A 22,247-nucleotide genomic window follows, 5' to 3' on the forward strand; every position below is an offset into this window, starting at 1 on the left:
CAAGTGGGGGATGTAACTTCTAAGATAAAGACCTTTCACTATTCATTGCAGGGATTTTATGCCTTTACTGGAAAAATCTTGACAATCATGAAAGGGAGCATTCAGATGACAAGACAACTGTGGCTGGGTTTTCAATACATCTTGTGCAACACAGACCAAACTCAGTTTGTTTTGATTGAATAAACTGTTCTGAACGGGATTTACGAACGCACTTTTTGGGATTCATGCACTCCACCCTGCATTATTTACTGTCCAAGTGAAGCTGATGCACCAAGAGCTGGCCAGGTTCGGGAAGAACCTCATTGCAGTGACCCTCCCCACTGGCACAAGTGGAAGGACTGAAACTCAGCTTGAGGGAGGAGCTGAGCAGGTCATCCTGACAGGATAAGCAGGAACTGCATTTGTGTGTGGAAAAAGGACCCCTTCCTTGGAAAATACACTTTAAAATTTCTTTCAACCCAGTTACCACTGCTAACTAGCAAATACCATTCACCTTCCTTTTCTTATTGGAGAAGTCTGCTTGGGTTGCTCCATGGCTGGATGCCTTTCCATCCAGCTGAGGGTGGGGTCTGACACCCACTGTTTGCTTTCACAAGCCCTCAGGTCTGTAGGGCAGCCCTGTGGTTGGGTAAACTGGGCTAGACAGGATTTTGTGGCTAAATGGAACAGGCAGGAGAGAGGAGATGGGGCAGTGACACAAGGAAAAGAGACACAGCAAACATTTTCCAAACACTTTCCATTATTCTGAGGGCCCTGCCATTCTGGAATGTCCATAGCTGAGAGATTCTCTACACAATTTACAGGCACACATGAGCTCTTGAGGATCCACTATTCTAAGCTCAAACACCTTGCAAAAAAAAAATGGAAGTTTCAAAACTGAGCATTCCCATGGGGTGAAACTCCAAGTTTACTCATTTTTCAGAATTACTTCAGTCCTATCACATCCACTGCTCTGGTTTGGAGTAAAAAGTAACAAAAAGGGTAGGCAAATGAAATTCGAGCCTTTTGTTTCTGTTATTGGTGTTTGCTGGAATGAATATAATAAAAAATAGCTCCCCAATGTGTTTTCTTAAACTTCTCTCTTAACTGAGACAGTTACAATGAAAAGGAATGCAACCAGCACAACACTTACCAAGCACCTTTCCTGGTTTCATTTAAGCTGTGAAGGAAAGAAAGAATGGAGTGGCAGAGGAAGAAAAGAAAATGTGGTAAGAGAGGCAGAAATTTGTGTTGACTATCCCCTATACAGACTATTCTCTATGTTAAACTGACAGAAGTATAAAACAATTTGGGGCAAATCTCAGAAGGAGATAGATTCATCCTAGTCATGGCTTTGTGTGGCTTTCAACTTCTTAGTGAGCAGCATTTGTTGTATTCACCTCTTCTATTTGCCAAGACTGTCTGTAGGTGGGCTCCTTCCAAATGCCTCTGTGATGCTAAGGCAAACAGCCTACCACAGCTTAGAACAAAGACATTCTTGTCATATCTCAAGAGGCATTGTTTGGACAACTGGGGACAAAACTTTTGTCTCTACAGAACTATAAGCCTCCAACTTAATTTTTCAGATATCGCAGAAAACGAAAAGTGAAAGGAAATCCCTCCTTCCTGCACACTACAGACCTAGGGCTCGCAGAAGCCAACCACAGCTTCTACCTGCTGGAAACCAGACTGACATTTGGGCTTACCACAGTGGTATCTGGAACATTTAACACCCCAAATATTCAGAAGAACGAGGTAATGTTGTAGCAATCACTCCATTAACAAAACCCAGGTCATTCCAATTTGATCACCTTCGTCTAATGAAACACTCCTGGTGCCAGTCTGCTCGTAACGTTTGCTGACCATCACTTTTCCTCTGGTAATGTTGAAAGACAGAGTTGGGAAGAGTTAGGGTAACACTGTGCTTGTTTCCAGACAGGATATGCTAGAAGAGTTTTTAACATAATTTGTTTTAATTTACAGTAGGTAAGACCAGAGTTCAGTCCTGTCTCTCTCGACCTGTCAGGTCAAATGGGGAGAAACAGGTAAGAGCCTCCCCTGGGAAATGCAGGTTTTATATTCACTTTATTGACTCCATCAATCAATGGCAACTTTCCAATGCTCTGCTTGGCTTTACTGCCAAGGCAGGACCCTGCTGGGGGACAAATACGTGAAGTCTATTGGTAAGAGAAAAATGCTGCACAGAAAACCAAACTTCTCAGAGCTACACCACGGATATCGTGGCAAAATTCAAAGCGGCAGCAGATTTTTTCTTCAGCTGGGCAGTAATGCTCCTCTAGGTTTCTCCCATGTATCTCTGGTGCTCTCCAGGTCTGCAGCCAGAAGGAATAGGAAGCAAACTCTCTTTGCCCTGAATGCTCAGGTCTGAGCAGGAGCTGAAAAAAGGTACTTGCTATGCTGCCCTACTACTCCTTATTTCATTCCAAATGCATCTTCTCCTTGTTGCTTGGTTCTTGGGTTCTTCATCCCAATTCCAAAGAACTGCCATTTCTGGGAGTACTTTTCTACACACCACTACCAAGGGCTGAAAGTCTTGTTTCTCTGAAAGTCAATTTTCTCTCATTTTCTTGCCTGAAAAGTTCAGACTTGTCCTTTGGATGAGCATTCCTCAAAACAGGTACTAAGACACGTCCTAACCTTTCATGAGGAATTAGGGGCACAGAGACAAATCACCCTATTACAGTCACAATGCAGATCAGTGCCTGAATGGAGCAGGAAATGGCAGCAGCTGGGAAGTGGGAGGGAAGAGTTAGCACAGAATCCTACTGTGCAAGTTTTGGTTCTAAAATATGGTGTGAAAAGGCTCTACACTGAGTAAATTCGGCCAAGTCTGTTTTTAAACACAAGATACAGCCAAAGCTGGGTATTTGCACAGCTCAGCTATCCTGAAACTCCCCATCTCCTGTAGCTCATTTGTACCTTGGCTATTGATTTTTCATCACAGCTGCTCACTGCCACTTCCCCTGCTCCTGCCTGGCCTGTTGGGTCAGGCTGTCTCTGGCCTCTCCATGCATAAAAGGAAATGAGACTGCAAGATTTAACTTGCTACTGCAGACTCCTCAGGCTTCTTTACAAAGCTCCTTTGGTTTTCATTTCTCCCTTTGAGACACTGCTCCAGAATCTCACTCCAGTGGTTGAAAATCTGATTTCCAGGCTAAGTTTATTAATAGTAAATTTGCACCACTTTGTCCTTGTGCCAGCATTGATCTTTATTATAAAGAACTTTTCTTCCCCTCTAGTACTTACTTGCCAATGAAGTGTTTACAGAGAGACATCCCATTCCCTCCCAGGCTTTGTTGTGCTAGGCAGAACAAACTCATCTCTTTTGGTTTTCCCTTTTCATCCCCCCAGCCCCATTCTGGACCTGCCCCTGTGCAAGTCCATCCTTTGGACTGAACCATGCACAGAGTTCTTGGCACACTCCTGTATCTTGGTTTCAAACCTCCCTGTTTGTAGCAAGACTGTCTCCCTGAAACCATCCTGCAACCATGTCAGCCCTGACACACCCTCACCACACATTCCTATCCCAGTCAAAGTCCCTCTGATGCCTCCAGCAGCTCATTCCCTCCCCTCCTCCCACCTGCCAGCTCCTCATGCACAGCATTCCCAGACTGGCTGGGCACACACACAGGGTGAGTGCCAGCACTCAGTCCCACACACACTGCAGGGACCAGTCACACTGCTCTGCTCCTCAGCCTTTAAAACAAACAAACTCCCACAGATCCTGAACCTCCTGATCCAGGGCCTCCTGGGCCTCCTTCCCTTGATGGTAGACTCTTCCGAACACCACAGACTCTGGCTTTCAGCCCTGGATCTTCCCTGGCTCAGGCAGTGGTGACAGAAGGACAGAGCCTCCCTCAGGCCCTCAAACCTTACACCTGCCCTACTCAGAAGTGCACAGCCCTTAACTAGACTCCACAAGCTCTAAAATGCAGCCAAACAACCCCTTCAGATACATCCACTGAACCTCCTCTGCTGCCATGAACATCCTTCTCCTAACACAGGTCAGTTCTCATCAGGCTTTCCCGCTAATGAAACACCAGTTCCCCGCTCATGGGAAAAATTCCTGCTGATTTCCTTCCATTGGTGCTGCCCTGTAGCCTCTAGTGCTGGATACAGCCAGGCTGTCTCCCAGATCCCAGCCTTTGCCTCGCCTTTCAAAGATCCACCTTCAGTATAAACCCAGACTGGGAACAATGGCACACAGAACACCACTTAAGAACGAGCAAAGGCATTTCCATACTTGCATAAAGAATCAATTTGGACATAGCTAAACCCAGATCTTACCCTAGGGAATAAAGAATTCTTCTGTTCTTCTGTTCCTTGATCTAATTCTGTGAACTGGGGCGAGTGGGGACATTTCTTATTTATAAGAAATAAAATTCAGAGGAGCACACCCATGGGAACTAGTCCAGTGCTATTCCAGTGGCGTGGTTCCAGCAACTGCCCTCATACCCTGGCTGCACTGCTCCCAGATCCCTGCAGTAATACTGACATTGAGGTCACACAGCACAAACCAACTCACAAACCTGCTTGTTCTACGCCCTCAAAACTTGTCCCTCATCTTCCCATCTCTGCATTTGCAGCAGAGCTGCCACCACCTTCATTTCTGACTTTTTGGGAGCTCAGCCCTCCCTGTTAGGTATGAGTTTCTGTCACTGATACCATTAAGAAAATGACAAAGGAAGGCTTTACATCAGTGGAGTGGGGTGAACACACAACAGCTGTGCCTTGCTAAGGGCAGAGCAGTTCAGCAGCACCCTGCTGATCCAATGCTCTCTGCTGAGGTACTTTACAGCTCAGAACTGCTGATGCCTGGATTGTGTATTGACTCCCGTGAAAATAAATCCCATTGTCACTGCAGCCCTTTGCTGTGTCACACCCAGATCTGCTCCTCCACTGTGGATGCTATTCCCAAATTGAACATGTTTGCTTATAACAAGCAAGCTGCTTCTGTACTTTTTTTTTTTCTTTTAACTATACGGTGTAATAGCTGCATGGATTTAATTTAAGACTGGTAAGTTCTTCATCTGTGCTGTGATCCACACTGGAATCTGATTCCCTAGACTGTGGATTCCCAGCAGTGTCTGCAGTGGTGAATGCTGAAAGGTAACCACGGGAACACCTTCCTCCACAGGGTAGCCAAGGCCCTCCCACCAGACATCCCATTTCAGTGCAAAGCAGGACAGGAAAGGAAACTTTGGCTCCGTGGATTTTGTGCCCTCCCAGTCATTCAAGGCATCTTCCCTGCTCAGGACACCCTGGGTGGTTTTTTTAGGAACTTATTTGTGTCGGTTGTTTGGGCAACACCTTGGAGAAAAGACACACCAACATCTGGCATTCCCTCCACGTGGAGGGAGGCTCCATGGAAGAGGTCCAACAGGGAGAGCATGCTGTCCTTTCCCTGCGAGGGGCAGGAGGGACAGGCTCCTGCACAGCAGGAGAGGAGGAATTATCTCACCCCTGACAGGATGTGCTACAAGCAGTACAAAAGCAGAGCCAGGGCAGGGCAGCTGGGGAAACAAAGGGATTTTGAGGACTTTCACTATGGAGACTTGGGCTTAAGTCCTAGTGAGAACATCCAGGTCTTCTTTACCAGAACACTCAGGAGCATAACGAAGAGTGCCTTTGCTGGGACAGAAGGACAGCCAGCAGAAAAGCACCAGCAAAACAACAAAACAACCTCTTGGGAAGAACTTCTTTTAAGAACAGGCCTTTCCTTCAATTTGTTTTTGAAAGAGCATTGGTTTTGATAAAAGTTCCTGCCAAAGCTCCTTGGAACAGCTTTGCTTCTGGCACTTCAGAAACTCTATTCCAGAACATCTAAATTTTATCACAAGAGGTTTTTATCCCACGTGCATGGTTATTGCCTTGCCCTAATCTGGAAAAAGCAGTGAAATATTTTATTACTTTGCAGATCATTAAGACAAATCAGTTATATTTGTTACTCCATAACAAAATGTTACCCAATTTTCTAGATCAAGGCATTGCCGGGTGCTGGAATGGCACTGCCAGACTCTCATTACATTGCAAACAAGGGAGTTCTTGTTCTAGGAAATAAGATAAGATGTTTCACTGATAATAAGCAGCAGTTGTTCTTACTGATTAAAAAAAAAAAGGTACCTAACTACTGTTTTCTTATATAATATACATACTGTGACCTGCTACTAGGTTTTACTTAGCAAATCAGCAGGAAACATAAGATGTACAACTTAAAATGGATATAACTCAAAGCAAAAATTCAGAAATCCCAGAGCAGAACATTTCTAAAACTCAAAATTTGGGACACACTGTCCTTGTAGGAAATTTTGCAAATTATTTCATTCTGATTAAAGGGAAAAAAAAAATTCACCAAACAAGCTTTAGAGTGTCAGAACTTCCCAGGAAACAGCAATTCCAAGAAGCCGGAGCAGGATTTTTTGCTAGGAACAAAGTCCAAGATGATCTGGATGGAGGGAATTCTGGAGGGGTGCACAGCACAAACAGAGAGGTCAGAGGAGGTCAGGCACAGCTGGCTGAGCAGAGCCTGGGTGGGGCAGTAGGGCACTGACAGACTAGAAAGGGAAGAAAAAAGGGGGTTCCCTTCACTCCTCTGTCCACGGTCTGCAGAAAGCAGCAGGTCAGACCTGGAGAGGGAGAAGTGTCCCACTCCTGTGTGGGATGGACAGTGACATCCATGCTCAAGGCTCTGCCGGCCAGTGCCCACACGTTCCAGAAGGGCTCAGGAAAAGGCACCACCATCAGAGTGGGCTGGGGCCTCCCCTCCTGCCTTTCCAGACACTGCACCAGCAGGGGAAGGTTCCAGCAAGCACCAACCATGGCAAAGATGGGATTCCAAGCAGTTATTTTGTGATCAGGACAGCAACAGGTTACAGGGCGTTCCTCTGGATGCCTTCATCTTTTAATTTTTGTGCTCATGACCTACCCTGGCCTTAATCCCAGCCCTACTTAGTAACAAAATTACTTAATTACTACATTAAGTAATTTATTTAATACTTAACCAGTTTTATTAGATTATCCAGCTTTCACAAGTTACACATATCACCTCTCCAAAGACAAGATTTTTACTCTCAAAGCATTTATGGCCTTCTTCTTTTCCACCCAGGCAGTGACGGATGGAAAAGCCAAATTAAACAAATAAGTAACTACCTCCATAGTCTTGGCTTTATTGCTGGTCAATAGGGCACACAATCAAGCCCTGAAGCAGAACAGACAATATATTTGTCAGGCTTATGGAACTTACCCTGGAGTTTATTGCACAACTCAGGACCTGCATCACGTGTGTGTGTTGCTGAGGTGGAAAAAGTTGTGCTGCTGAACAAAGGGTTACTGTCTGCTGACACAGACAAGACAAAAAACTCACTGACCTGGAAGTTGAAGTACAAAATCTACTTTCAGCCTGAGTGCCCACTGCTCATACACATTAAATGAAGAAGCCTTGTTTGAGCCAAGTATGATCTTAATCTGCTCTTCTCGAGCATGGAGAGCACATGGCAGCACCAGGACTCCACCCAGCAAATCCCATCAGCTGCAACAACACACCAAGGACGAAGCAAGACTGAACTGCCTCTTAGAGTAGATTTTTTCTGTCACAAGCTCACTCTAAATTATCTAGCATAAAGAAATTTATCCATGCAAGCCAACAAGATTGGCAAGGGGAGAGTTACACAAGAAGATACTGGCAGGGGAATAGAGTGGTAAAAATCTAGAGATGGAGCAACCTGCGAGGAGTCTCTAAGCTGTATGGCAACACAAACACAGCACAGACTACAAAGGCTCAGAGAAGGACTCCAGAGGAGCAGCAAGCTCAAAGTCAAAGCATGGCAAGCAGGTCAGTCTCAGGTAAGTGGTAAAGCACTATAGGAGAGGAGAAAAGATATATCAGCTTAACAGCCTCCAGTCCCTGGAAAGGCTTAAATCAATGACTGGACGCTTGTTTCACAGAATACAAATACCACACAGCACCAGGTGTGCCAACTGGAATGACTGGGATGACTCCACTGAGGTCAACAGAGCTGTAACAGCTTGCTCTGGATTTACAGCTGGAACATCAAAGCACTACGCAAATCTAAGTAATTAATCATCAGCCAAATTCCAGGCCAGGAGTTTTATAATAATTCAAGCCTTTTTCAACAACCCGAGCAACTGTGTTCACATTCCAGTCTTAGATGTGTATTCCAGTTCCAGCAGTAAGGATGTTGATGGCAGAAGCTGCTCTCCTGCCAGCACTGCTGGGTCCTGCAGCTCTTGCAGCAGCTCAGGCTGTCAGGTAAGGCCTCCATGGCATTGGGCACTGTGCTGCCAAGGTGAGGGGCACGTCCCACTGTGTGCATGTTGTTGTGTATGCACAAAACACAGAGACAAGCTAACCACCAAGAGAGGAAGAAGAAATAGGTGGGTAGCTAAAACTATAGACAGCAGCTGGCATAAAGTGGAAATCAAAATCTCTCACATAAGAATTGCTGAAGACATCCCACTAGAAGCAGAGTTCTGCCTCCCCTGTACTCCTGACTTTTACAGAAACTGGGTTTATAGAAGCTCAGGCCAGTGGCACCTTTGTGACACACCCTGAGCAGTGCTCTGCTCTCAGTCAATAAAGCTCCTCAGTCCTCTGCTCTGTCCACTGTTTCCTGCCCAGAATCCGTGGTCCACCAAGAAAACACCCACATCAGAGAAGGGGCTTTACTCACTTGTTGAAGTGCAGACATTGAGCAGAAATGCTCAGAGTTTGCCTCCTACATACAAATTGCACCTTATAGAGACTCAGCACCACACTTGTACTATGATTTCAGAGTGCCAGGGCAGGAATGTGGCAGCACAGGCCACCCCTCCTAAAACCTTGACTTAATTTTAACACACCCTTTCTCAAGGATCGTCTTCTCTAGGTGAGCTTCACGTGCTGGTTTCTTCACCACTCCCTTCCTCCAAACAATCTGCCATCTGTGTGCCCCAGGTCCTGCAGCAATGGCTGTGCCAGTAACACCAACTGTGAAAATTACCCTCCTGTCACATCCCAACACCGAGGCTCTCAAAACTGAACATCTCTCTGGTCACACTCTCCACTAAGGAATAACAACCACTACTTCCTGCTCTTGAGGCACTATCATCCTTCCAAGGAACAGCTTGGATAGACACTATTTAAAGAACCAGTCAAGGGAGGAACCAGTACAGCTACAGCTGAGTTGCCAGATCTGCCATTGAGAGCATCTGAGCTCTTCCTGAGACTCTGCCATGGCTTTTCCTTTGCTGTGCCTCAGTTTCTCACCACACCTGTTGGCCCTGGATATTTATATGGCAAACTCTTCTTTGCCACACTGCAAATCCCAGTTCCACTGGGAGCTGAGAATCTCTGCCAACTGTCCTGATGCTCCCTGTCATGGACAGGATGATCTCAGAACATCCCAGCTGGCACGAAAGAAAGGATGAAGTGTGAGACTACTTTTGTGGCCCTTTAAAGCAAGCTGAACCCAGAGTAAATATTCAATGTGGCCAAGGCCCCTTCCTCCCCAGGCAGCAGTTTGCTCACACGGTGCTTCTAAGGCCCTCCAACCTGTGGTAGCCCTGCTCATGGAGCCATGGTTATCACTGTAAGGCTGCTGGGGCAGCTGCCACTGCAATGACATGGTGATGCCCACTCTGCCCAAAATGCTGGGATGAGCACACAAGGCACAGGAGAGTGACCACTCAGGTGTGCTGGTGAAGGGAGAAGATGAAGCAGATCTTTAGGGCTCAGTTCTGCACCAACCACATTAAGGAGACAAACCACGGAGACCACAAGGTGTGGCAGCACTTCTCTGCACCTGCCTGCAAGGCAGCACATGTGACTCGTGCACTGCCAGAGCACCAGCTGCTGTTGTGAACACGATGCACATTCCCAGTAGCAGCAGCAGCAGCCTCTGTCATGCTCTCATTGTGCTCAGAGATGCTCTTGCTGCAGAAAAACTAGTGCTAGTTCTCTGGCTCACTCCCACATCCTCTGGGTTTGCACTGGAAAGCAGCAAAGCCAGTCTGGTTTACTAGGCTGCAGCAGGGTGGTGAGCCCTGTCACCAAGCAGCAGAGGAGAGATATTTCATGGAAGTTGGCTTGTTCTTTGCTCTTTCTGGCTGTACTTGAAGAAGAGCCATAGGACAGTCACAGTCCTATGTAACGGGGTACCCACATCCTCTATATCAGGTACTCTCACAATGGTTTATAAGACAGTAAAGGAATAACATTCCAACCAGAACAGCAGGGTCAGAGTAAGCAAAAATACACCAAGGTCAGGCCTGCAGTTTGTCACACAGCAGGGATCTGCATCCAGATCTGCTGAATCCCAGTATAGGATGGAACCACTGGAAAGTTTCCAGCAAATGCAGCATTAAACTTCCCAAAGGGAGCAAAGTGGAATGACAGCTTATTTGCCTCTGACCTACTAATAGCAGATGAAGAAGAGTGCAGGTCACACCTGCTTTTGGGCACTGCTGGAGCTCCTCAGGCCTTGCCTGTGGGCAGGAACTACTGCAAACAAGCTCCTCCTTCTTTGTTATCCTTACCCACTCTGCCCCACAGTGAATCCAAAGGCATGTGGATTTCTTTCCTCAGACACAAGAGAAAGAAATCTAAGGCACTTTGCTCAAGAGAAAATCCCTTTAAAAACAGTTAATTTTGCAAAACCTCCAGTGGATCTGCACACACCATACTCCCCAAAGGCCTGATCCCAGGATCCAGCCCAGAAGGAAAATCAAAAGAAACAGAGAAGGACTGTGACAGGACCCTCCACAGGAGGAAACATCTGAAACTTCTGACACTTAACTGAAAGCATATAAAAACATCCATGGAAAAGGAAATAGTCTGGAAACTGGATTAAGTCTCTCTTGGTATCTCATTATCATCCTGACTGTGAGAGAGAAGTCTTTTTTCACTGGGTATTTGTCCCTCTGGATTCAAACTGGAGTGGAAATTGTAGTTTATTAAAACTTAAATACACTTTTTGATAACTTTCCCAGACAAACAAAATGTTAATGCAAGTTTTGGCTTAGTCTTCACTTGGGAAATGACTCCTCCTCTGCAACAGGATGAGCTCCAGCAGCTTTGTTATTCCACTCACCAGAGGCCCAAGTATCACCTGCGACGTGTCTGCGGCACACGTGGTCCCCTCACGTTTCACAGGCAGGGAGGGAAGGATGTGCACAGCCGACAAAAACAACACAGTGTTGGAGTTCTTTCCCTCAGAAATGAAGACTGAGGAAACATGGGAACAGACATGGAAGGTGCTCTAAGGAGAGAGGCAGCTGTTCACCTCAGGACAGGAGAAGTGCTCGGTTTTAATCACTCCGAGCTGCCATTGCAGGGGATAACTTTGCAGCAGATAGAACAACAAAGCACCAAAACAGATTGAATGCAGAAGTCCCTTGTCAGCACTGGGAGCCTTTTAGGTCAGGCTGGGCAAACATTTGTCAGGAATGATGTAAGGCAAATTGATGCTTACTTGGACAGAGAAATTGGGCTAGATGACTGTCAAGCTCTCTTCCAAGCCATTTTGATCTATGGCCCCACATTGAGGAACATCGAATGTCGGCCAGTAATCCACACACATTCGGTTATCTGGGTCCCCAGAGACGTTCTGTGTCACCCCAGTGGAGTCACCCTGTCAGTCAGTGCCTCACAGGGGCAGCAGTCTCATTCCTACAAGACCACAGGTAGTTTATTCTCTGTGAGGATGAACATATTTCTTTCTCTCTCTAAAGTCCCTGGGAAAGACCCTCTCACCCCACATCTTGGGTGGACACTGAAAGCACAGGTGGCACTTTGGGGTGCTCACGTGGACATTACACCAGAACAAGAATGGTTCTCTGTCTCTGACCTCCAGCCCTAGAGGGCCTTCGGGCCCCCCATTAACAGCATGAGGAACAACCCCAGTCCTGTACCAAGCTGAGTCCCCTTCCAGTTTGCCGACACAAGCCCAGTGTCGAAGCTGTTTCACCGGCACTGGAATCGAGGTTAAAGCCCCACTTTGCAGCTGCACCGACCCTTCTGCCCTCTGCTGACCCCAGTTCTCTCCGGCGGGGTCTGCCCCTCCCCACGCAGCGGGCAGGCTGAGGCAGGAGTCTCTCCGGCACGGACACAGCTAAACTGGGCCCGCAGCTCCATCTGCAGGGCTCTGCCAAACCGAGAGCCTTTCCCAGCTCGTCCTCGGGGCAGGGCAGTTATCCCGGTGGATCCCCCACACGTGGTGACCCCAAAACACCGATGGGAGCACACACAAACCACACTCCTCAGGGGCCTGAAAGCAAACGAAGCTCCTCTCTGAAAGCACCACCTCGGGAATCAAATCACCGTTTTACTGGGTTCCAAAGACCCAGTAAATTCCCAGAAAATTCCGTGTATGTCAGACACTGGATTACGCACGCTGCCAAGGGAGGCGTCAGCCTCCTGCGGCTCCAGGGAGAGGAGCTCTGCACAGCTCACATGCACAGGGAGCTGAGGCAGCTCAGCCTCCTGCCCACGGGCAGCACAGATACAGCCCAGGGGAGCCCCCTAAAACCACCATCTCCAGCGAGCTTTTCTGTCCCAAAATGAGCCCGGGCCAATACGTGTAAAGCACTGAGGAACACACTGTACGACACCAGCACATTCCCTGGGATGTGAGTCTGACAAGAACATCCACCCTCTTGGGAGGAACAGCAATTTTTCTCCACTCTTGTCTTTATGAAAAGGTCAGCAGCACCATGTGATTTTCCAAGACATATAACCCCTATGCAATGCAAATCCGTGGAAATGGAAGCATTTTCACCATTGCTTTACTATAAATATAGGAATTTAACACTTGCCCTACTGGATTAGACCAACGGTCTGTCTCACAGGGGATTTGTTCTGCTCAGAGCTCGGACAAGTGACTGATTGATGCTTCCAAGAAAAAGCACACTGCCTTCCCCAGCACCCTCGGAGGGTCAACTAACTGCAGCCTGCTGCAGGGAGACAGCCAGCCCCTGAAGAATGAAGCATGATGCTGTAAAACTCTCCCATAACCCAGCTTTTAAGGCATCCTGCAAAAGCAAGCTGTGCATGTTGCTCTCTTTCATACATGAAACACTGGTAACAGCCAGGAGAAATCTGAACCATTTCTTTAAATTTAATTTCTAAACAGAGTCTGAGTAAATGAATTTAAAAAATACCCATGGATTACTATTAAAAACAAATCCACAACCAAACAAAACAACACCTCTTTGACTAAAATTTGTACTCATGGCTCTGGCAAAACTCTAGCAAAACAGAAATCAGCTGTGTTGAGGCTTTATTTCCAAACCTAGGCTCAAGTGCACTTTATCTGATCTTTTTTAGTTCTCTCCTCCCCCAGATTTCCTTTACTGTGTTTGACCAGGGCAGGTACTACAGGCCAGAGAAGACTCACAGTTTCAAATAAGGAGTGTACAGGACATGGCTATCTCCTGGGGTGGATAAATGCAGTGTCAGAGGTACAATGGGGGAAAGGGCAGTGTGTGCACAGGGCTGTAAGAGCCCAGAGGGTGGGAAGGATCCAGCTGGAGACCCGAGCACTGGGACATCAGCGAGAGCTCGGGGCTCTCTGGGGAAGCAGGGCCAGTGTTCAGCAGGTAAGGGGGAATGAAAGAGCAGGGAGAGTGGGAGAGGTAGAGGGGAAAGGGAGATGTATTAGTGCTCATGAAATGCCTCTGAATCTACTGCAGCCTTCCCAACAGACTCAGTTTGCTGATGCACCTCCTGCTTAATGTTTCTGGCAGTGCAATCCCAGTCCAGCCTGGACAGGGCCTGACAGCACATCCCTGGCACACACAGACTGCAGGGTCACTGTCTGGACACTTCCACCCCTCCTGAGTGCTCACCTCCACTGGCCCAGCAACTGCTTCCATTTGGACACCAGATCCTTTCCTTTGCTTGCTTTCCTTCCTCCTCTCACTAGCTATGGTCAGGAAAGGAACTTGCAACACTGGAAACAGCAGCAACAGCAAGCAGCAGCTTGAATTTAATCCTGCCATTATTTATAATGTCATGATGTTGACTGTCCATTTCAGGGACTTCTCTCAGTGCTGTTTCAGACAGCCCTGCTCTGAGTCATCCTTCCCAAAGAGACAGACCTCAGCTATTCCCACACTGTCAAGAGACTGAGTCCTACTCCAAACTTAGCTTGCTGTCAAATTTTGTACAAGTCGTTTCACCTCTTGTTTTCCAACTTCTCCATCTGCAAAACTGGAGTAGCAACTCTGGCCTTCTGTGTAAAGTCTTGCTAGTAAATGCCTTGCATGGAAGTTGGGCACTTGTATTACTATCAGAGCAATGTGTGTGTGCCAGGTATTTTGTCAGGTCTGAATAATTGCAGAGCAATTCCTGTAAGGACACTGATCTGAAGTACTATCCTTATTACAGTGTTTTGGCTGATTCTGGCAGCATCCACCAAGTGTCAAGGGCTGTAGATCAGGTATTGTAACATGTGCACTGATCCTTCAATGGCATGTCACTCAGCAGGAGTGGGAAACAAAGGCTGATTTACTGTTGGAGCATCAGGATCCTGGAACAGAACTGAATTTGAAATGTGCAGATCAGTCATGTCCTGTTGTACCTGCAAATCCATGTGCCAATATAAGCCAGACTTTGGACCTATCATCCAATCTGGTCACATTCTATATAAATGAATCTCAAGGCCAAAAAATAATGGAATCCTTTCTAGGTCAAATGAGTGATCTGGCACGTTGAGAAGTTGTATTTTTAATGAAATATCTGGAGCTGTGAACTCCATCTTGGGGCCTGAGATTAATGAGCCGCTTTAGCAGAGCACACTAAAAAGTTTCCTGCAGCTCCCTGAGGAAGGTGAAACACTGAAACACTTCCACATGCTCAGTTAAACTTCTGCATCTCTGGGTGAAGTCTGTATCGGAAAATGAAGGGGTCTGTCACTGCATGGAGAGTCCAGCAAAGGGGAATGAAGTGGAGATTCCTTTCACCCAGCAAAAGGAGTTTTCCACAAGCTGTTCAGCCAGGCTCAAGAGCACAAAGCATCCTGCAAGGAGAGTTATGTCTGCTCCAGTTGTCATCTGCTTTGTTTCTGGATGTGTAGAAACCTAGGCCTGTGGGAAAAAGAATGACCAGCACTGTAAGTCTCACTCTGGGAGAATATGCCTCTACATCTATCCTATAAAAGCAGCAATTTTCCAATGGCAATAATCCCACCAAGCCTGTCACTCCACCAGAAATGCTTACCTGTGTCAGAATTTATGACTCAGAAACACTTGCCAGGCTGTCTCAGGGTATCAGAAGGCTGAGCCCCTATTTTGTCAAAGACTGGCTTCAGCTGTGGCCCTTCCCTGGCTGAGTTCATCCAGCTCATCAGGGTGCAGGGACATATTCCACAAAGGACACAGACCTACACCTGAAGCAAGAATCTGAAGGTAAAAAAAGACTTACTTGCCACAGAAGTCCTTGTGAATGGCACGGAGGGTGAGTGGTAAGTTTGGGTGTGCCTGTAGCCAGTGCTCCACCATATCTGGGTGTCTGGGATCAACTTCCAGAAACACGCTCCTGAAAAGACATGTTCAAGTGTAGAAAGCAGAGAGATGCACATGTTTAGCTTGTTAAATTGATAAAAATTAAAGTCTTTCCTTCTGGATGACTCCTACCAGTGGGAAATGAAAAGGTCAGCAAACACACTGCAATCCAGTAATCCTAAAATAGATCACAGCTGTCCATTTTAGATGCAGATCCCAACTGCCTCCTTCAGGGGAGAAAGTGTTGAACCTGGGGGGGAATTCTCATGGTACTTAAGCCCTTGTGTCAAGATGTAAGGAGCCCTTTTGAAGGTCATGCAGAGATACCACCAGCAATGTCTTCCTGAAGCCCCCAAAGATGTAAGGCCAGAATGCAGTTTTATGCTGCAAATGCACAGACACTGGGCACTGGCCTGGCAGCAGGAAGTTCCTCTGTGTGGAGGCAGCAGAGCCATGAAGTACAAGGCAGCACACACATCCTCCCATAGTAAATGTCTCCATAAATCAGTCATGAAAACACCACCAGCGTTCAGGCCTACCCAAAACTCATCAGCCAGCCTCAGTCAGGGCACCAGGACTAGGCCTGGGCACTGCAGGGCTACTTCCATTTCTGCCAGGCTTTACAACCCCAGCCCACTTCCCATCTCCCCTCCTGTGATGGGGCAGAACCACCCCAGCTCAGAGGCACGTGGAGGATGTTGCTGGTTATGGCCTGGGAGAGCACAGCAAGATACAACTTCAACAGGCAAAGGACAGAGGCCAAGCCCCATCCTATGCTGTCCTGAGAACTCCTAAAACATCCCACACTGAATACTCCCTACAAATTCACCAAGCTGGGTGTGGATCACATTTCTGACCCTAAAAAGCTTCCACTCCTCAGTGGGAGCTCCACCTTATACAATGAGCAAAAAGGGAAGGAAAAGAAATAATCCTAACAAACAACCCCATGGGACCAGTCTCTGTTGCTGGGAAGTTCTGAGGGGCATCTTCTGCTCCTGTGGTCATGCAAAGCATGAAGAATGAATTCTGCATGGAGTATGCCTCTTAATATTCTCATTCTTCTTCTCAGAACAGCAGATTTTCAATGACCTCTCTTATGCTGGCCAAATGTCAGGAATATTCAGCAGGATGTGTGAATGCCCTGGCACATGAACAGTGCATTCAGACTTTTGGTTATCAGCATGATGATCTTCAAAATGGATCCCACATGACAGAGAGCAGGAACAATCAGTCTTGAATACTAATTAGGGAGAAATTTAACATCTAAGAAACTACCCCTGGCTGATCTTCTTTCTCCTGGGATATTCAGCATTGTATACTGGCACAATAAACAAGTTTCCCCTAATTAAAGGGTGGGAGGGAATAGAGATCTACATCCATCCTCCCAGAGTTCTACAATGCTTCTCCTTCCATCAGTTATTCACCTTAAAAAGTTCCCCTGCTTTTTGCACTCTCTTCCACGTTCTTTTTGTTCCTGCTTTGACCTTTAAAGGTTCCCACTTCAGTAATGACCATGGAACAGCACCACCAGTCAAGGAAGGCCTGTATCCCTTTATTAACCCATTTCAAGCTAATTTTGCTCATACACATGACATTTTCTAAAGTGCTTTTATGAAATGGGGCAATGGAGGGATAGTTCTGCAACTATTTTCCCTCTGTTTCGTTTTCATACAGGAAGGTACAGAAGTTACAGAACTGAGTGGATAAAGGACACAGAACTCAAAGAGAGAGCAGTGCTTACCCAGAATCCTTCAGAAGAGAAGGAGCCAAAGCCAGAATTGTTTTGATGACTCTCATCCCATCATCTCCCCCATCCAAAGCACCAAGGTCCTCATAGCTGGAGTGTGGGAAAAAGATGACATTTAACAGCAATTAATGTGGCCCTTAAGAATGGATCACCCCAGGCTCCATGGAGAAAAGCAAACACACCTGAGCTCCAGTGCTCCTAGAGCAGGACACAGCACCCAGGGCTTTCCTGGGAAATACAGGGAGTGGAGGGCAGCTACCATTGGGCTGAGAAATTCTACTTTTAGCACCAGCAGAAAACATCCCCTGGAGTCTGTCTGAAGATCAGGAGCTGCAGCCAGGGGCTCACACTTCCAGCAGTGGGTCTGTGCTCTCTGTGTGAGCTGCACAGGGAGAGAAGGGGTTGCACAGCCAGGGATTGGTGCTTGCTCTCAACCAAGCCAACAACCACATGAGCTGCCTGCTAACCCAGCAGAGCCAGCTGGGGTGGAAAAAGCTCAGCTCTCAGAACTCTGCTGTGCATCTCATACAGAGGTGGGGGCAGGACTTTGTCCTGACACGCAGACAATCAAGTTTGGGGAAGAACCAGCACACGCAAAGTAGTTCCACATCCCAAAAGAGCTTATTCTTTTTTTTTTTCTGCTTAACACATGTATTGGGATGAGAACGGGTAGCAGCATTTCCACCCATCACAAAAAGCTGCTCAGATTACTCTTTCTTTCATAAACTCACACCAATTATTTAAAAAAAAGTCTAACAGGAAAAAGTCTCTGAAACAATTTTGGATTGAGAACTTGTTGGTTTCAAAGTGTGTGTGTTTTCCATTTTAATGAGTATTTAAAATACTTTGATACTGCTTCAGGCCTGTAAGCAGTATCAAAGTAACACTGAATTATTATATACCATATAAACACACCCACACTTTGCACATGTATACTACATTTGCATGTTTTGTGTGCAGTTGTGTGTAGTACAAGGAAGCAGACAGAAAACCTTGCTCCAAGGAACAAGAGAGGAAAAAATCTATTTGTCTGATTACCAGAGGATTTCTGCATCCAAGGAAGCCATGTCCTCATGGAAAACATATGGGGGGTTACTGACTATGACATCTATGGGGCCCCAGAGCAGCAGCTGTTTGGCAGAACCTAGAAAAGAAGAAGAATCACAACCAGCTCTGAACTGTGGCATCTTCCCTATAAGCTCAGTGTCAACATCCTACCCAGGGAACAGCCAAGCATCGACCTCACTGCTTAAGCCTCAGCAAATGTCAGTTTTAACTGGTTTCAGCCAAGTCTGGGTAAGACAAGTATCCTTCCCTGGTTCAACTCACCTAATTTCAGGTGAATAAGGCTGGGCATTTAATCTAAGCTAAATATATGGGCTCCCTCTAACATCAGTGGAGAGACAGGCATGTACAAGTTTATCTAAAGCATCCATGTCAGCATGGAATGAATTACAACATGTACATATTTGCCTCTCCTCAGTAACAGCAAAGGGCACCTGTACTACCAGCTCAGACACAACCTTTGGACACCTAAAACCAGGAACAATTCACCTTCTGGTGTAGGCAGGGACTCCTCTCAGCTGATCATATGGCCTGGAAATCTCTGAAGGGAAAAGCTTCACTGGCTCACTTCTTACTGACCTTTTTCTCTATTAACTTCAACACCCTCCTGCCACCTGCATCCCAGAGGGGTCCCTTGGCTGTATGTCACACCTGCCTCCCCATCAAACAAAAAAGGGAGAAAGACAAAGGGGATTGTAACAGTGAAAAGAGTTACTGTGTGAAACATCTTGGTGGATGATGTGAATCCTCTCCTGGAGCTGCAGCCTGTAAAATTCCAGATGGAAGAAAAGAAAGCTTAGGAGGCATGTTTGTGTGGATTCATGAACAGCACATTCTACAAACAGATCACTAAATATTGCACCTCTTATCTGATACACTTACATCCCACCCCCCTGACTGCAGCTGGATTCCCCAATTTAGGACCTGCTCTTTGCTCGAGGAACAAAATTCAAAGCAAAGAGCACACTCTGCACCCATGGTGATTCCAGTGTGGCTCCTCTATATTCTCCTTGCCAGGGGAAAATAGTTGAGACATTTTGAGAGAAAATAGTGATCCCCTTAAATCTTAGGAATCCTGAGCAAAGCTCCCTTGATGCTCTTGGGACAGGAAAGAGAGGCCAGTCTGAAAGTAGCCTTGGGCTTGGTGGCAGCCTGATACTACAGCAGAGGTCAGAGAAACAGGGAGAGTGACACAGCAAGGATGGAAAAGTTCCTCAGCCATGTGATCCACCCATCAAAATACCTCTCTATTTTCCCCAGTTTTGCCTCTGGCCCTTGTGGGGACATTTGAACAATGTCAGAGGAAGTACTTTGCAAAGGCAGAAAGACCAGGCTGGTCAGGATCTACTGTAGGAGCAAGACTCCAAGCCTCCCACAGAAGATGCCATTCCCAGACCAGCAACAGCTGCCCTGTGAGCACACACAGGCATCAGGAAAGGGAGGGATTCCTGCACTGGGTGCCATGGGCACAGGATTCATTCAGTGAGAGTAGGACTCACCTAAGCATCTGGAAAACACAGCTGGGATAAGGGAGCTCTGAAAAGCAGGCAGGATCCAAGCTGGGTTCAGTCAAGCAGTTACACAGCTTATCCTGCTGGCTCCTCTCCCAAGAGCTACAGGGCACCACGCCACGGACAAGGTTTTAAGGATGCAATGAAAATATCCATGGAGAAATACGAGGTCCTCTGACAGGGTATTTACACTCCCTCATGCACTCTTAGGCCAACAAGCAATGCTAATAAGCAAGACAATTTTTCCCAGATGACAGAACAATAATCCACCAAGGAGGCAAAGATCTGGCCAGCTTTTACTATATCTATGAAAAATTGCAACAGAACTTGGTTCAACACTGACACTTCAGAAGGAAACCTCTGCTCTCCATTCTGTGTAACTGGGCTAGGAGGCAAAGGGTGACAGTGTGGTGACAAGCCTGGGAAGGGCCTGTTCCTACACATCTCTTCAGGCTCACTGTGAGCTGGGGCTGGGTTGCAAGTGAAGAAATACAGCTCAGTGCAGCCAGAACCAGAAGTATCCTGTCTCTGTAGCCCCAGTGCTGGCAGCAGCTTGGGAAAAAAGTGTATGTGGGCCCTGTGGACAGAAATTCCAGTTAATAAGCACCTCCTGAAACTCATGGACTCCATGAGAAACAGCAACAGGAATTCTTTGGGACATGGCTCTAATTAATGCCAAGGGCCCAGCATTTCCTGAGGACATGGATGCAGTCTGGAGCTCTGTACCCTTCACAATGTCTACAGAGACTGGGATCCAGAACTCAGAAGCATTCTGGGATTCCAGCCCTGGAGCTCCCTGTGGTAGTGACAGTCCAGAACAGCCTGGCAGAAGAACCAGCTGAGGAAGTGGAGCCACTAGGAAGGACAAGGTCAACCTGACAGACATCTGTCCTGATTTCAGGCACAAGGCTTTGATTCAGCAGCTCTGAACATCCAGGTGTCCAAACAGCATGGGGCCCAGCAGCACCATTCCCACTAAACCAAGACTGCAAGGAGGATCCTGAGGGAGGCCACACTCAGAGCACAGCAGAGGAAAAGTGCTACTGGAGTGTGCAAGCTTATTTCTAGAGGAGCAAGGACAAACACAAGCACAGCAATAATGACCTAGGGAGCCACTTGTCCTTCACTCCTGAGTGACATAAACATTCCTCCTGCTGCCCTGAGCTTCCCGAGTTCACAGAAAGGGATAAGAGGAGTTACCAAGAAACACTTTGAAAACCCTTTACAACAAACAGTGTGTAAGTACTATTGCTTTCCTGAGGCTGCTGTCTTTACGAAGTGTGTTCGCAAGTCAAAGAAAAAATACTCTGGTAAACATAAGCATTTTTTTCTGAGTTATTACACACTTTAGGAGCTCTACCAAACATTCTCTGGTTTCCAGTGGTGATAAAAATGAACTGCATGTACAAATACTGAGGAATCTTGATCTTTCTCAAAGAACAGTTTACAAAAAATGAGTAATACGTGGTCTTGTACCTGTGTGCATTCTCCCTGGTGAGATCCACAGCAGCCTCCTCTTTATCCATGGCTATGACCTGGCTCTGGGACAGAAAAAAGAGCCAACAAACCCCACGTGTTACAACATCAAAGTTCCCAAGCTCTGCCAAACATGCAAGATCAAAACTGACAACTGACTGCTCATCTTGGCTCCTGAAAGGAACAGCTCATGAAGAATGTATCTGGGGCACTGCTGGGATCGTGAGTCACGTCCAGTAAGGCACTAATGTGACCAAAGGCACTCTGCACCACAGCCAGGAGCCACCAAAACAGACAGGCCTCTGAGCTGACAGCAACAGTCACACTGAGTCACGTTATCTGCCGTGCTCACAGCTCCTGGTAGCGTGAGACACAACACTGGCTAGTCTGGGGCAGACACAGGCTGAAGGAAGATCACGTTGAAGGTTTCTCCTCTCTAATGCAGGCAGAATCCCTCCCAGCAATAACACAAGCACTTGGACAGAGGTTCTGGAATTTTCCATCTGTTATGCAGACACCTTTTACCTTGTTGCTCCACTGCAGTCCTTACACCACATTCACTGCCTGCATTGACTGCACGTACTTGACTGTGTGTCAAGTATCTGAGAGTCCTCCAGCAAAATGTTAAGAGGCAGGGCTACACAGACAAGAGATTTGTTTGACCTTCCATTCCACCTTGGGAAAACCACAGGCAAAGGCCTAACTTGGTTTTGCTTTGCTTAATGCTTTTTAAGCACAGATATTGGCAAGAATTTACACAGAGAACACATGCTTGAAGAAACTTGAAGAAACACCCTCATTTGCAGATGATGGTATGATTTGCCATCATTCCTAAGGGGATGAATTTCACAGCCCCAGGCTACAAACCACACACATGAAGCTGACCCTGAAGGTGAAGGACGCAGCTGAGCCCATAAATGAAAAGTTGCTGCTGTTTTCTCAGTACCCTA

The 22,247-nt window shown here is 46.8% G+C and overlaps 1 protein-coding gene across 3 annotated transcripts in view; it reads right to left on the minus strand.

Moving 5' to 3' along the window:
- HEMK1 (HemK methyltransferase family member 1) overlaps positions 1-22,247 on the minus strand; it is a 103,269-nt gene that overhangs the window by 62,393 nt on the left and 18,629 nt on the right. For 2 of the 3 annotated variants that reach the window (XR_001875636.1, XR_001875637.1), the window contains exons 6-11: positions 21,298-21,362; positions 19,026-19,075; positions 18,284-18,389; positions 17,240-17,335; positions 15,419-15,532; positions 13,843-15,081 (exon numbers count right to left, since the gene is read on the minus strand). Coding sequence is in view for 1 of the 3 variants with exons in the window: in XM_017819918.1 (XP_017675407.1) it covers positions 15,045-15,081; positions 15,419-15,532; positions 17,240-17,335; positions 18,284-18,389; positions 19,026-19,075; positions 21,298-21,362 (468 nt within the window). In the remaining 2 variants the exon portion in view is untranslated. Of the gene's footprint in view, positions 1-12,505; positions 15,082-15,418; positions 15,533-17,239; positions 17,336-18,283; positions 18,390-19,025; positions 19,076-21,297; positions 21,363-22,247 lie in introns of those variants that run through there. The other variant, XM_017819918.1, reaches the window with a different exon arrangement.

This window comes from Lepidothrix coronata, unplaced genomic scaffold (genome assembly GCF_001604755.1).
Source record: "Lepidothrix coronata isolate B3197 unplaced genomic scaffold, Lepidothrix_coronata-1.0 Scaffold78, whole genome shotgun sequence".
NCBI lineage: Eukaryota > Metazoa > Chordata > Aves > Passeriformes > Pipridae > Lepidothrix > Lepidothrix coronata.